This window comes from Schistocerca nitens, chromosome 4 (assembly GCF_023898315.1).
Source record: "Schistocerca nitens isolate TAMUIC-IGC-003100 chromosome 4, iqSchNite1.1, whole genome shotgun sequence".
NCBI lineage: Eukaryota > Metazoa > Arthropoda > Insecta > Orthoptera > Acrididae > Schistocerca > Schistocerca nitens.
Genome location: NC_064617.1, coordinates 674,619,971 through 674,635,810, shown reverse-complemented (window position 1 = coordinate 674,635,810; position 15,840 = coordinate 674,619,971). Strand labels below are relative to the sequence as shown.

At 40.5% G+C, this 15,840-nt stretch overlaps 1 protein-coding gene across 1 annotated transcript in view; it reads right to left on the bottom strand.

Annotated features, from left to right (window-relative positions):
• Positions 1–15,840, bottom strand: part of LOC126251790 (nucleoprotein TPR-like) — a 419,454-nt gene that overhangs the window by 292,830 nt on the left and 110,784 nt on the right. Inside the window, exon 10 of the mRNA XM_049952417.1 lies at positions 11,962–12,087. Coding sequence (XP_049808374.1) covers positions 11,962–12,087 — 126 coding nt within the window. The remainder of the gene's footprint in view (positions 1–11,961; positions 12,088–15,840) is intronic.

The following is a 15,840-nucleotide window of genomic DNA, read 5'->3' as shown; positions in this document are numbered from 1 at the left end:
GTGTATATTGTATCAGCCATGTACAGCAACTTGTTTACTGCTTGATCTTCATGCTCTGCCAATACTGCTCGCTTTTGCAATAATATTCGCTGCTGCCAAATATGTGAAAACTCATCATCCAAAACCACAAATTATTCTGTAAGTCTCTGAAGGAGTTTTTTCACCACGTTTCCTGATAAAGCACTTGTCTGAGCCTTTGGTCTGGCAATTTGGTGCAGCAAACAATTAATTCAGCTATTAACACACAGCACCCTCAATGACATGGTGGGTGCACAATCATGTCCAACAGCAAATTATGTTGTCCATGGGTCTAAATTGCTGGTCATTAGTTGAAATTGCTCAAGATCATCAGTAACTAGTCCATGCATGAAAATATTTACCACGACTGCAAACCACAACATGTGCTTGGTCATTCATAAATGACAACTGCAAACACTGCGTGGAAGAATACCTGAAGGCAATGGACGGGCAGTTCATTGTTCCTGAGTGAAGCTGCGAAACTGAATAATTCACCACAACAGTTAACATTTTCAAATCTAGCTTCACATCACCTCCTACAGTACAGGAAAGGTTAAATACACAACAGAGTGTAGTATGAATTGTTTGCACTCACTGATGTGGAACTGTGCTGTGTTGTAGCATATAATTCTTTGATTTCACAGCTAATATCTTGAATCTTGTCACTTGTGGCATGCAACCGCTTATGAGTGTCTTCTACTGTCATGGTGCCATATTAAACTGTTCACAAAATAAACTCCATGTCTGTAATTGTTTCTTCATTGTTGGAGGTCACCAATCATGCGTGTAAGCTTGTACTCCACAAAAAACAAGGTATAGAGAACTGAAGTGTAAAGAATTACTTTTTATTTCAAGCAACACACATTAACATTCATACGCAGAAATTGCATAATGTCTGTTGACATATTAATGAACATTTAACACAAACTAAGAGAATGGTTCTTTAAAAAGGGAAGTGTCACTGATAATAAAATATTCAAAACGAACTTTGCATGGCATACAAACTGAAACAGAAACTAAAAAATATTTTGTTTTGATTCCTATTGCGGTCCTTGCTCAATAACTACACTCCTGGAAATTGAAATAAGAACACCGTGAATTCACTGTCCCAGGAAGGGGAAACTTTATTGACACATTCCTGGGGTCAGATACATCACATGATCACACTGACAGAACCACAGGCACATAGACACAGGCAACAGAGCATGCACAATGTCAGCACTAGTACAGTGTATATCCACCTTTCGCAGCAATGCAGGCTGCTATTCTCCCATGGAGACGATCGTAGAGATGCTGGATGTAGTCCTGTGGAACGACTTGCCATGCCATTTCCACCTGGCGCCTCAGTTGGACCAGCGTTCGTGCTGGACGTGCAGACCGCGTGAGACGACGCTTCATCCAGTCCCAAACATGCTCAATGGGGGACAGATCCGGAGATCTTGCTGGCCAGGGTAGTTGACTTACACCTTCTAGAGCACGTTGGGTGGCACGGGATACATGCGGACGTGCATTGTGCTGTTGGAACAGCAAGTTCCCTTGCCGGTCTAGGAATGGTAGAACGATGGGTTCGATGACGGTTTGGATGTACCGTGCACTATTCAGTGTCCCCTCGACGATCACCAGTGGTGTACGGCCAGTGTAGGAGATCGCTCCCCACACCATGATGCCGGGTGTTGGCCCTGTGTGCCTCGGTCATATGCAGTCCTGATTGTGGCGCTCACCTGCACGGCGCCAAACACGCATACGACCATCATTGGCACCAAGGCAGAAGCGACTCTCATCGCTGAAGACGACACGTCTCCATTCGTCCCTCCATTCACGCCTGTCGCGACACCACTGGAGGCGGGCTGCACGATGTTGGGGCGTGAGCGGAAGACGGCCTAACGGTGTGCGGGACCGTAGCCCAGCTTCATGGAGACGGTTGCGAATGGTCCTCGCCGATACCCCAGGAGCAACAGTGTCCCTAATTTGCTGGGAAGTGGCGGTGCGGTCCCCTACGGCACTGCGTAGGATCCTACGGTCTTGGCGTGCATCCGTGCGTCGCTGCGGTCCGGTCCCAGGTCGACGGGCACGTGCACCTTCCGCCGACCACTGGCAACAACATCGATGTACTGTGGAGACCTCACGCCCCACGTGTTGAGCAATTCGGCGGTACGTCCACCCGGCCTCCCGCATGCCCACTGTACGCCCTCGCTCAAAGTCCGTCAACTGCACATACGGTTCACGTCCACGCTGTCGCGGCATGCTACCAGTGTTAAAGACTGCGCTGGAGCTCCGTATGCCACGGCAAACTGGCTGACACTGACGGCGGCGGTGCACAAATGCTGCGCAGCTAGCGCCATTCGACGGCGAACACCGCGGTTCCTGGTGTGTCCACTGTGCCGTGCGTGTGATCATTGCTTGTACAGCCCTCTCGCAGTGTCCGGAGCAAGTATGGTGGGTCTGACACACCGGTGTCAATGTGTTCTTTTTTCTATTTCCAGGAGTGTATTTTACAAGATGTTCTTAGCTGAAAAAGTTCTCTTTTCCCCCCCTACAAAATGTCAAAAGTTCTGTTACAGTTTGAATCTCTAATGGACTGAAGCATAAAAATCATTGATGCAACAAACTCTTCTTGAAAATTGTGATGTGTTATGTCAATTAGTTTTGAGTTAATGAAACACTTTTTTTTTAGCACTTAAAAGGTGATAACCTAAACATATATATTTTTATAATTACATGAAACTTACCACACAGAGTGTGATTTGCATAATTTTTAAAAGTACGAATTTCCAATGAGAAGTAATGAGCAGTGTTAGCGGTAATGAAAGCAGTTACACCAAGCATGGAACAGTTCTTCTGTAAATTATTTTTCACTGACATAAATAACATTCAAAACCATCTGTTACCAAAAAATAACAATAAATACAATTACTAACACCAAAAAATAGTGTTTTACCCCGTTCCTAGTATCCGTTTTTGCTTCCTCTGTTCTGTCTCAAAACCCAATATAGAATGCTTTGTTTTTCTTTGCAACTTCCTTCCTCAATCTATCACTCCTAAAGGCTGTTTCTTCTTCTGTTTTTTCTTATCCTGGTTCTTCTGCACATATTTATTTATTTATTTATTTATTTATTTATTTTTGCACTTCATTCCTTGGCACATTGTTCTTTACTACTTTGTGGAATTCTCTTTTGCATTCCTCTTCTTTCAACTTCCACACAACCAATCTTTTTTCCTGTCTTTCTGGCCCTCTATTCACCTTTAATCTCTCTAAATATCACCACAAAAGTGCAATGATCGTTATCAAGTGCTTCAGAGATATTACCTATACATCTATGACCGTTCTCTTTGTGGCCTCGTCACATATTATGTAGTCTACCATAGATTTACTCGACAAATCAAGGTGGCATCATGTTACCTCATGACTTTCCTTTTTACACCAGGTGTTGCTGACTGCTAGTTTACTCCTTTCACAATAGTCTTAACAATTTCTGTCCTTCCACATTTTTCTCATTATTAAGAGAAAACGATCATACACCTATAGCCGAATGATGTGTCTCTCATAGAGACATTATAGCACAGAGATTTTATTAGCTTTCCACCTATCACCTTCCTTCAAGTTTAAGAACACATTCACAACTATACAACAACACAGATCCCAAATGAACCCACTCGCATATGCAGCAGCAGCAGCAAATTATAAGTGGTTGCTAAGGTAGAATAGAGTAGAGGGGAGAGGTGAGGAATGTGAAGAATACTTGGTGTGATGGGGTGGATTGTACACTGGAAAGACGAGCACTTAGCTCAACAAGTGAACAGAGAACAGGAGGGGGGGATTACTGGTTAGGAAAGAGTGAAAGGAAACTGTGGGGAGAGGGACGGGGGAGGGAACTAATGGGGTTTTGGGCCAGGAAGCTGGAAAAACATAGGATACACTGGAAGGCCAGTTCCTGCCTGCATAGTTCACAGGAGATGCTGGAGCGGGTGATGAGAAGATTCAAGTGGCAAAGGCTTCGAAGCAGCTGCTGGCATCATTGGTATTACAGTGTGCAGCACGTTCAGCAGCTGGGTGGCTTACGTTGCAGTTTGACTGCAATCACTGTCCGCCCCCGATAGCTGAGTGGTCAGCACGACAAACTGTCAATCCTAAGGGCCTGGGTTCGATTCCCGGATGGGTCGGAGATTTTCTCCGCTCAGGGACTGGATGTTGTGTTGTCCTAATCATCATCATTTCATCCCCATCGACGCACAAGTCGTCGAAGTGGCGTCAAATCGAAAGACTTGCACCGGGCGAGCAGTCTACCCAATGGGAGGCCCTCTTCACACGACATTTTTACTGTAATCATTAATGCAGGTATACCAAATGGTATATAATGTGCCTGCTTTCACATTTGGTCTTATTTTTTTACAAGTCACAAAACCTATTTTTGGTCTACCTGGACTGTGTATTTTCAACACTTTAACCTTATATGCAGACAATTCCTCCCCAATGCAGACGTGGCACCCACAGGTCCTGAGGCTACATGGTGGAACTTTTGACCTGTAATGGTCAACAGCTGTCAGAATTTTAGTACTCTTGATAACTGGTATGTCTGATGTATCTACCAAGTTGACAGAAAATCCGAAGAATTTTTGGGCTTGTGTTAAATTAGTAAATGGATCGAAGCCATCTGTCCAGACACACTGTGACCTTACTGGCACTGGGACAGAGGATGACATAGAAAAGTCCAAACTACTAAATATCTTTGTCCAAACTGTTTCACAGAGGAAGATTGCATTGCAGTTCTTCCTTTAAATCATCGCACAAAAAAATAAATGCCCGATATCGAAACAGATGACCACGAAACAGAAAAGCAACTGAAATCGCTCAACAGTGGAAAGGCCACTGGATCTGACAGGATACCTATTCAAATCTCCAGGGAGTATGTGAAAGAATTTAACCTCTCTCTAGAAGCAATGTATTATAGGTCTCTACAAGAACGAAGCGTTCCTAATGATTGGAAAAAAAAAGCAAAGATCATTCACATTTTCAAGAAAGGCTGTCTCTGATGTTGGTCTATTATAAAATTCTCCAACATCTTTTATGCTCATGAATTAAGACATTTCTCAAGTTCCTCTGTAGGAATCAAAATGGGTTCTGAAAACAGCAATTGTTTGAAATGCAACACACACTGTTCATCCACGAGACCCAGAAAATAGTAGAAGAAAGCATTCAATACAGTTCCGCATTACTGTATGATAAACAAAATAAGTGTACACAGAATATTAGACCAACTGCACGATTGGATTGAAGAGTTGCTAGCAAACGGAACACAGCATGTCATTTTGAACAGAGAGAAGTGTGCTAGAAAACTGTAGCAAAATGAAGGATAATGTGCAGTGAATCAACACTTTGTGCAGGGAGTGGCAACTGATTCTCAACATAAACAAATATAACAAATTGCAAATACATAGATAGAAATACCCTTTACTGCATAATTACACAACTGCCGAATAATCAATGGAAACAGTTACTTCCATAAAATATCTAGACATATGCATGTGGAGTATTTTAAAGTGGAACAACCACATAAAATTAATCACGAGTAAGAAAGATGCCAGAATGGTTCATTGGAAGAATCCTCAAGAAATGTAGTCCATCAATAAAGGAAGTAGCTTACAAAACACTCATTTGACCAATAGCTGAATGCTGCTCATCAGTATGGGATTCGTACCACATAGGACTTACAGAGGAAATAGAGAAGACCTAAAGAGAAGTTGCACATTTCATTTCAGGTTCATTTAGTAAGCATGAAAGCATAAAAGATATGCTCAGCAAATCCAGTGGCAGACACTGAAAAAGAGGCATCACAGTATGATCTACTGTTAAAGTTCTGAGTGTGTACCTTCCTAGACTGATGACCTCAGAAGTTAAGTCCCATAGTGCTAAGAGCCATTTGTACCTTCCTCACATTATCTCATGAAAAGACCATCAAGATAAAATTAGGAAGATTTGAGCCCACACTGAGGCTTACCGGCAATTGCTCTTCCTGCATACCATATATGACTGAAGCAGCAAAAGGGGCAAGTGCCACTGATACACAAAGTACCTTCTGGCACACCCCATACAGTGGTTTGTGGAGAATACATGTAGAAGCTAAGGTTTAGGTAAACATCTAGAAAGGTAGCTTATCAAGTTGAGAATAATCGTTAAGTCGATTTGGGAGTGAATGAAATTCTGAAGGACAGAGCAAAGGCTACCCTCACTGTATGTCTACATCGGGAAAATGTCATCAATTAATCTAAACCAGAAAAAAGCGTTTTTAGGTACTGGGTAGATAGAAAAGACTCTTCTAATATACCATGGAGTAGTGTGATGTCAGCATCCATGGCAGTTCTGCAGAATTGTTTATAGATTTGATCATCAAGAGCAACTGGCACACCAAAATTCAAAGAAACATCAGTAGCTGTGACAGCTTTCTCAGGTACTGCTGTCAATGTTGTGCCAGCTGTTGGAGAACACTATCTCTGATATGGGATGCAGAAATTTCCTTCTACATGTAAAAGGATTTTGTGACAGAACTGCAGTTTTGTCTGAGCTTCAGTGAAGTGATAATGTGGGATTAAAGAAGCAAGGTTTAAGGATGTCTTTTGAAAATATTGGTAGCAATCTAATAAATTGGTTAAAAGAATATGCTACCCCTTTTCCCACCCTCACAACTCACAGTATTATCCAACTGCTTGGCTAATCAACACATCATCTTTGTCCACCTCTTTCCCAGCCTTACTCCCAATCTTTGCATCCACCTCTTCCCCAGCCTTACTCCCAATCCTTGCATCCCATAAGTCACTCCTCTGTGGATGACCCAGATTCAAGACTTGGCCAATACACTGTCACCGCTACTTCCTACTACCACAGCTCATCCAGCAGTATTTTCTATCCTGTAACAGATAGAGGCTCTTGCAAAAGTAGCCACATAAAGCCACTGTCAGACTGTGGCTAAACAAAACTCATCCACCTACTTGGTGAAAATGCAGTTAATGTAGCACACCAATTGTCTTTTCCAACTGATCTCCCCCCCCCCCCCCCCAACCTCCCCCACCCACCTTCTCTGAATTACATAGATGGTGGGAACAGCCTCTCAAGCTCACGGGTGGGCAACCAACAGCCCACAGGCCAGATCCAGCCTGTGAATGGTTTCAATCCAGCCCGTGGAAGAAATTTGTGGGGGAGAGATCATGGTGCTCGCATTGTGCTCCACCCGAGGAGCATTTTTGGATATTTCTTTCAACACAGAGCTCCAGTAAGTTTTGCAGCTCATGGCACAGACCAATTACAGTTTTCTTTATTCCGTGGAAGTGCAATGCCATTCTGCCACCACTGTATTTGAACAACAAAGAGAAACACATTTCCATCGTGAACACTAAGTTACGCCCATTGCAAATGTGTGTGCGGAGAGTTGAGGAAACAGCTAACTACCTTGAAAGAGCATCAAGGGATGTATTTTTGCCTCTGGGTCAGTTCTGACAACATACAAATGTTATCTACTACTAACCACCTACACATCAATGTATCACGAAACATTGGGAGTGGGTGATAATTGCACAAAAATTCCTGACTGCTCACGAAAAGTGCCAATCTGAGTAATGGTAACACACACAATTAGTTGGTGAACAAACTAGTTATCTGTTGTCAGGCCACCTGTTTATTTTTCAATCATGACACTTCAATATCTCTGGCAAACCATTTTCAGATGTTTAAATTTATTTGTGTGTCTTGAACATTTTTTCGTTACTAACAGCAATGCACAATTGTGTACCAGAAGTTTATAATGCAGCCATTGTAAAACGTTGTAAGTAAAGAAACAAAGTCAATATCAGAAGACAAGGTGAACATGAAATTACTGTACTCTCGAGAACACGGTCTTTGAGGAGTAATTTGCTAGTATGCAGAAAAAAGGGGTGCCATTGATGTCAGTGTCTTAGTCCACAAATATGAACATCATGGATGCCTAATTTTGATTTTATGTGCCAGAGAAGGTGCTGTTGCAACATGTGACGATGCTGCCTTCAAGCTCGTGTAAGTATGCGAATCACGTCCAAGAGTCCCCAAAAACACCACTGTCCCAAACATCTTCTAGTTCCATTACTAACCTATCTTTTTTCCATCACCCTTCATCTATACACACCTTTACACCCCCTCTGCACCTCACCCCCATTTTTGTCATGTTATTTAGTCTTCGTTTTGCTTCTCCTGCCCTGCTCTCAATCCTGTTCTACCCCAATATACCTAATCCTATTTGCCACACTTATTTCTTCTGCCCCACTTCTGTCAGTATGAGCAGCCATTCAGTGCCACCCTTACTGTGTGTGTGTGTGTGTGTGTGTGTGTGTGTGTGTGTGTGTGTGTGTGTGTCATCCATTAATCAGTGACTGGTGACTGAGAGATTCTCCTTATTTTGTATACACAGATTCGCTATTGGAATTTACAGTATTGTAAAAACAATCTTTAAAATATTCTGTGGCATAACAAACATCCACTTCGTTTGTCATAACATGCCTTTACACTGGCTGAAAAGATAATATCTTAGTGGAAAACGTAAGAGATACGCACCAAGTATTTGCCTCTTCAGTGGCTGGTTAGAGATGGTGTGTGCAAGAAGTAAGGACTCTGGAAAGGTAGAGTATGCAATGATCTGTTAATAAACCTTGTGGGGAGGATACTCACTTCTGATAAAGGTTGCAGTGAAACCCCCCCCCCCCCCCCCCAACACCTTTGCACAGTGTGTTTGTCATGATGACGGGACTTGCACAGGCTCTAAGGGAAATTTTCATACGGAGAAAGTGTGGCCATTGCCAAAGTGGAGGATCTATTGATAGACTGCAAAATGTTATGATGCTACCAGATATGAAATCAGTATGAAGGATGATGGCTTACACAGTTATAGGGGACATAAAGAGTCATTCGAAGTGGGCATGTGAAAATGTGTCAAGTTCTAGAGGAAAACATAGGTAAGTATTTTCACACTGTACATTACTGATGAATTTAAATCAAATGAGAAGTCTAGGGTTCTGTGACAGGAACAGTGGCTAACAGCAAACAGCTTAAGGCATTGTGAAGACCTCTTTCATGAATTGTATAATATCAGTGGTTACAGATACCAGAGCAGCATATTTTAAATGTAGAAAGCGCAGAAAGAAAATTTTAAGAGAGATTATGTTTGAAATAAATATTCAGTTTTAGAAAGTAACTTAACAGCATATTCACAGCATAAGACAACCACGCAAACTGCTTTTAAAAACTTTAATTTCTACCTAATTATAGGACAAACAGTACGAACTCTTATCTACTACTTTCATTACATTGAAATACACAAGGACTGAGGAGTAAAATTAATAAACTGTGGTGAATTAAGAGCTGTCAAACTCACTTGACAATCTGCCCCTCTGAATGTCATGTCCACCTGTACAGATATGTTAAGTGTGATAGGATTTAGGTTAACATCTAACTTCTGCAGTGTCAGTATAAAGCAAGGAAGAGTCACTACATTAATCAAAAACTTTCATTCATTAACAAACATTGCTACTCAGAGCAGCATCAGGATGCATGTGCAATACAAGATGAATTTTGTAACAAATTCTTTGTAACAGTAACTGCAAACGCAGCACTTGAAGGAGATTTTAAGCTATTTATAAATTATCTTGAAGCTTTATTGGCCTCTGTAATAGCCAAAAACAAAGAAATAATGATTGGTTAATAAACAAGGTACTCCATAATCAAGGCATTCTCTGGAACAACAACTTAATTGAAATATACTGAGATCGAGATACAGTGCATCAAATGTCTGAATTTTTTTAAACTCTTGTACATGGACTAAATTTCAGTCAAATATAAACGAACTACTATTGTGATTTCAGAATATATGTTGTGATAGTGTAATATGTACAAGTTACTGACTGACTTCAGGAAGTCTTGTTCTAGAGTGCCTCAACTGCAGACTACAAAGGTTACTAGTGGAAACTGCACTAAACAAATAAACTGAATGTATCATTGCAACTTGGTACTGTAAGCACTAATGCAACCCACTGCTGCAGAATGCTAGCACTGAATGTAAACATTCGGACAGTTAGTTGCTGTAGTGGAAAGAAGACAATGGAATGTGGTAATGATGAATTCATTGATATGGTTTTGATTTATGATCAGGACCACCAGAACGCTGCTGCTGCTTTCCATGTGTGTGTTGCGTTTTTCCTGTTAGACAACATCCCACTCCAAGCACAGTTGTGTCTCTAATTCATCATACAAAAGGAAGGAAGGAAATTAGGGTACAATGACCCACCAACATTGAGGTCACTAGAGATGGAGTACAAGCTTGGAATGTTTCAAGGATGGAGAGGGAAATCAGCTATGCTCTTTGAAAGCAACCATCCCAGCATTTTGAATGGGAGGTTCAGGAAACGGGAAACTTTCATCGAGATGGATGGACAAGTATTTGAACTGTTGTCCAAAAGAATGCAAGTCCAGTATGCAAATCTGCACCACCTCGACCAGCATGATTTGAGAGAGACAGGTCGCTAGGCATCTGTAATGGTCAATGCTGGTAGGCAGCGACATCGCACAACAGTTGCGGTGGAGGAGGCAGATCTGTATCCAGCAGCAGAATGCTCATTGAATACTAATATTCAGAGATTAGCTGCACCCTTATCTGTTAAAGCACCTGTGTTAAGAATAGTACATGACCAGTTACTGTATCCCTTGCATGTGCAACTTCTGCAGGAGCTGAAGAGAGAACATGATTTTCAACACCATAAAAATCACCATAACTGACTGCTGAACCAAAATGCCATGATCAACAGTTCCCAGAAATGGCACTTTCATTCAAAACAATGACATGTTTGGAAAGACCCAAATGTACACACTATCTTGGAGGTCCATTTGCGGCATACATTCATGGCATCTTTGTTGGCCACAGGGAACAACTTTGGAGGGGACAATATCATTGTTTGAAAAAAATAAAAACATTGGTAGATAAAAATATTAGTCTCATTACTTTCCTGACACACCTCATTTGTAACTCTTCAGTTAAGTACTGACACTGTTCAGGATACCAAGTCTACTAAACGTGTTATTCAGTAGATAAATCAATGATCCAATTGCTTTGAGGATTTTGGGAAACTGGTTCAATACCTGGACTTGACAGATATTTATAGAATGTCTCCTCATGTCTTTCAAATGCAATTACTATCTCTACGTTCATACACCTTTTCTTCTCTTCTTCTACTACTTCTACCTTGAATGAAGAAGTGTGTTAATGTGGAAGCCTTAAAAGCAATTCCCCCCCTCCCCCCAATATATTTTAGCAAGGAGTATTATACAGCATATACATGATTTATAAAAGCTGGACAATTTGATGAAGTGCCATACCAAGAGACTGTACAGAAAAATCTTGTGAAATGTAACACATTTTTAAATTGTCAGTACATTTTGATAGTTTATGAACACTCATATAGAAAAACACATGTTTAATTTTCTTGTATCACACAAAAACGTAATGTGCATAGATAGAAACTAAAAATGATCACTATATGGTGATAACAACTGGTGCATCTATTATCTGTGTGATGATACTGCACCTTGATGATGAATATTGTAAGATAGTTGAATTAAATTTTTAAAACAATTAATATCAGAATAACAGCCATGGGGAATATGGTAAGATAGTTGAATTCAATTTTAAAAACAATTATGATCAGAATAGTAGCTATGGTCACTGTCACAGGATTTCACAAGAAGGAAAAAATATTCTTTTTTCACTTCTCTGTCGTATAATCTCAGAAACACTAATAATTTACTTATCTTCTACTACCACTACTCTGGAAAGAGCAATCATTAATCTCTTAAATATAAATTAGTCTCAGGTAAATACTTAATACACAGCCAAAATAAAACTTTTCACATTGCACAATATAGTTTGTATTTACCTTCTCAATATTTTCATCTGGAGGTAGTGGATCAGACTGAATAGCCATATCCATAACTTTCATTGACTTGCTCTCAAGCTGCTTTGCCATGTGGCTTAGTTGTTGCTTAAACAATGCCAGCTGGCCCTGGAAAATGAATTCACAGCACTATGCAATAAATTCTTAACAAAATCATTGTGTTGAAACAGGAAATACATCTCAAAACACAATTCAGATGCAGATACACTATTACATGGCAGTACACATTGTGAAGTAGATAAGTCAAAATCAGCAAAACAAACTTGGTCTAAATATTTTATAAGTAAATGTAACAGCTCACCAACTGAAAACTTTGCCAGCTTCATATAAAAAAAAAAAAAGGGGGTGTGAGCGTGCGCCCTCACACACACACACACACACACACACACACACACACACACACACACTTGCTCGAAGGAAGATTCATCTGGGAGCTGGGAAAGTTTTTAAACTTGTTTATGTGCCTTTCAATGTCTCAATGACTATTATTCAGTGAGTTCTTACCTTTCGCCTAAATCATTTACTTCTACAAGGACATTCCATTACCCGACTTGGTCTAGTAGAGTATAGGAAACAAATAATGGAAATGGCAGCATCTAATCATATTTGGGTAGAAAAGTAAGTTTGCAGAATGTTCACAATTTACATATTATTTAAAAATTACAAGAAAAGAATGAAAGTAGTAACATACCACTTACAGATTTACTTTCTTAAATTTTTTATTGGCAATATAGTATTCTAAATTTATCAAATATGGCTTGTGTTTGGTATTTCCAATACTTTCTATTTTTAAATAAACAAGTATTTGAAATGTAATTAAATAGATGTTTGCAGAAAATGAACTGTTGTGGTAAATGTTGCCAAAATACAATTGTAAAAAGAAAGAAAAGTCTACAATATCTGGCAGTGATCAAGTATTTAAGAAGTCACTATTAATGTGTTGCATGCAAGCACAGTCAGATGTGGGACACAAAGCAGTATAATATGCTCTTGGTTGAAAATTGGTGTGGCAGTGCTCACCATTAGCCACCCTAATGAGCTGGATGGGCATAATGCTGTAGTGGCCACCACGAAAAACTCATTGGTCTGAGGAATAAATCCAAATGGATGGAGACGGAAACAAATATGAGTTGACATACACTCATAATTGCATGACAGAGAACCAGGAATGCAACCTGTGAGCATACCATACTCAAAATAACACTTTTCCGTGTTTACTCCCGTAATTTGTTACTGTTAGCCTGTTAATGTTGTGCACACAGAATATCCCACAAATAGCAGCACACCAGCAATGCCAGTAACTGCTATTCACAATCTGATATTATTTTGTAACTAAAAATGCTGGCTCTACAGTGTGACTGCTATTTAAGCATATGAAAGTAGCTGTTGATGCCTAGCCTTCATTTTGGTAAGATGGCTTTCATGTAACTGGAAGAATTCCTTATATTCAATTGTTTAATTAGAGCCTGCACACACACACACACACACACACACACACACACACACACACACACACACACACACACAGAATATATAGCCACGGAAAATAATGGCACATTTGTGTTGTTTTTTGTCACACTGAACTTCAGTGAAGATTGTTTTTCAAAGAATCATGATTAAGTTCAAACAGTGTTCACTATTCAAATAAAAACATGTAGTAATCATGATCCAGACCTTAAAGATTCAGTTCATATTCATTAGCACAGTCATATAATTTGTTTTAACAATTCAGTGACACCACCAGAGGTTATTACACATGGTTCAGTCACATGTTAATGTAACCACAGTATATGTCTGACATAAAATGTGATAACCACTCATAGATAGCAGGTGGTAGTGCTAGCAGTGGAGTGTACATAAAGCATGTCGGGGTGGGGATGTGGAAAATGGTGCAGTTGTTGTCATAATGCAGAGACAGAGTGATTTATGTGACATCCAAATGAGCATGATCATTGGCTTTTTGGGACAAAAGTGGAAGCATTTCTGAAACAGCTAAGTTTGTAAACTGTTTGCATGCCACCATGGTTAAAGTATACTGAGCCTTGCAAAACAGCACTGCCCAAATCTGGTGCAGAGACAACTGCAGTACATCACGGGTGATAGATGACTGGGATGAATGATGACTGTGGACACGTATATGAGCAAAAAGATGTGCAACTGTCGAGCAACTGGCTGCCCAGATGAACCAAGGGGCTACCAACATTGTACCTTCAATGATCGTTCACTAAATGTTGCTGTTTAGGGACCTAACTGCTGTTCATCAGCGACAAAGGGTGGAATTTGCTTGGCAATACCACAATTGGACATCCACTGAGTGGCAACAGGTGGACTTTTCAGATGAATTGGACAGATGGCCATTCACACATATGGCACGAAATACCTGAAAGCAAACACCCTGCTTGCACAATGGGCTGGAGCAGGGCTTCCCAACATGTGGTCCGTGGACCCCTTAGGGGTCCGCCAGCTCTTTCTAGGGGGTCCGTGGCCACCTTTCACCAAATCGTGTAAAGTCGCAACAATACGGGGGTCTTTTGTGCACCGGCTCATGGGACTAGATGCACTGAAACCTTTTACGCATGCACGGAGCAAGCTTTGTCGACCAATCACAGCGCACGCTGGCACGTATGCAGCCCCAGGCATCATTAAATGTTAAACTTGCTTTGTCAGTCCATTACCTTTTTCATAAGTCGATTTTTGACCTGTTTATTACCTCTAACATGGATTGGTGGCTTAAGTCAGGATCATTGAAGAAGGGTGCAATTTCTCGATTGCCTTCACAACAAGGGAAGTTTCCAGTTGAAATGAATGAGGAGGGAGGATGACCAAAGGAAGAACAATCACAAGAAGCTCCACAGCCAGATTTATTATGTGAAAACACAGCAAGTACTCCATTGGTTGCAATATCCTGTGGAAGTGGAATAACCAAGATGCGTAAGAACAACGAAAGGAGGGTAAAGCTCAGTGTGTAATTTGTGCACGAGTCCTTCCGAACAGTTCAATAGTTCCAGTTAAATTGCGCCGTCATTTTGAAGGTACTCACCTAGATTTCCAGGCTAAAGACATCGATTTTTTCAAAAGGAAGAGTGTTGAACTAGCTGCTTCTCAGCATTGCACGAAAACTCATGCACAAACAATTGATGAAAAATCATTAAAAGCTTCTTTCTTGGTTAATTATTGAAAGGCAAAAACAGTCAAAGCTCATACCATTGCAGAAAATCTCATAAAGTCGTGTGTTAATGATAATGTTTCTTGCATGCTAGACGAAAAGGCAGTAAAGTTTGTTGTATCTTCGGTGCCATTATCAAACAATACTGTCAAGAGATGCATTGTTGACATGTCAAATGATGTGAAAGACACAACACAATTCATTTTCTCTGCAGATAGATGAATCCACTGATGTTGCCGGATTAGCGATTTTATTGGCTTTTGTCCGTTATGAGTATTCTGGATGTTTTGAGAAGGACCGCTTATTGTGCAGACCACTACCTGCCAACACAACAGCTACTGAAATATTCTATCTATTGGATGATTTTTTAAGGACTAAAGAAGTTTCATGGTCTAGTTGCATAGATGCGTGCACAGATGGTGCAAAAGCTATGATGGGTCCTACAGTCGGAGCAATAACAAAAATAAAAGAAAACGCCAAGAATTGCAGCAGTAGTCATTGTGCTCTCCACAGATATGCTGTAGCTACGAAACAAATGCCTGTTTCATTCAAGAAAGTTTTAGACGAATCCATTCAAATCATTAATTACATAAAATTAAGGCCGTTGAAGTCAAGACTTTTCACAATACTGTGTGAAGATATGGCAAGCCTTCATTGTTCCCTGCTTCTCCACACAGAAGTGATGTGGCTCTCAC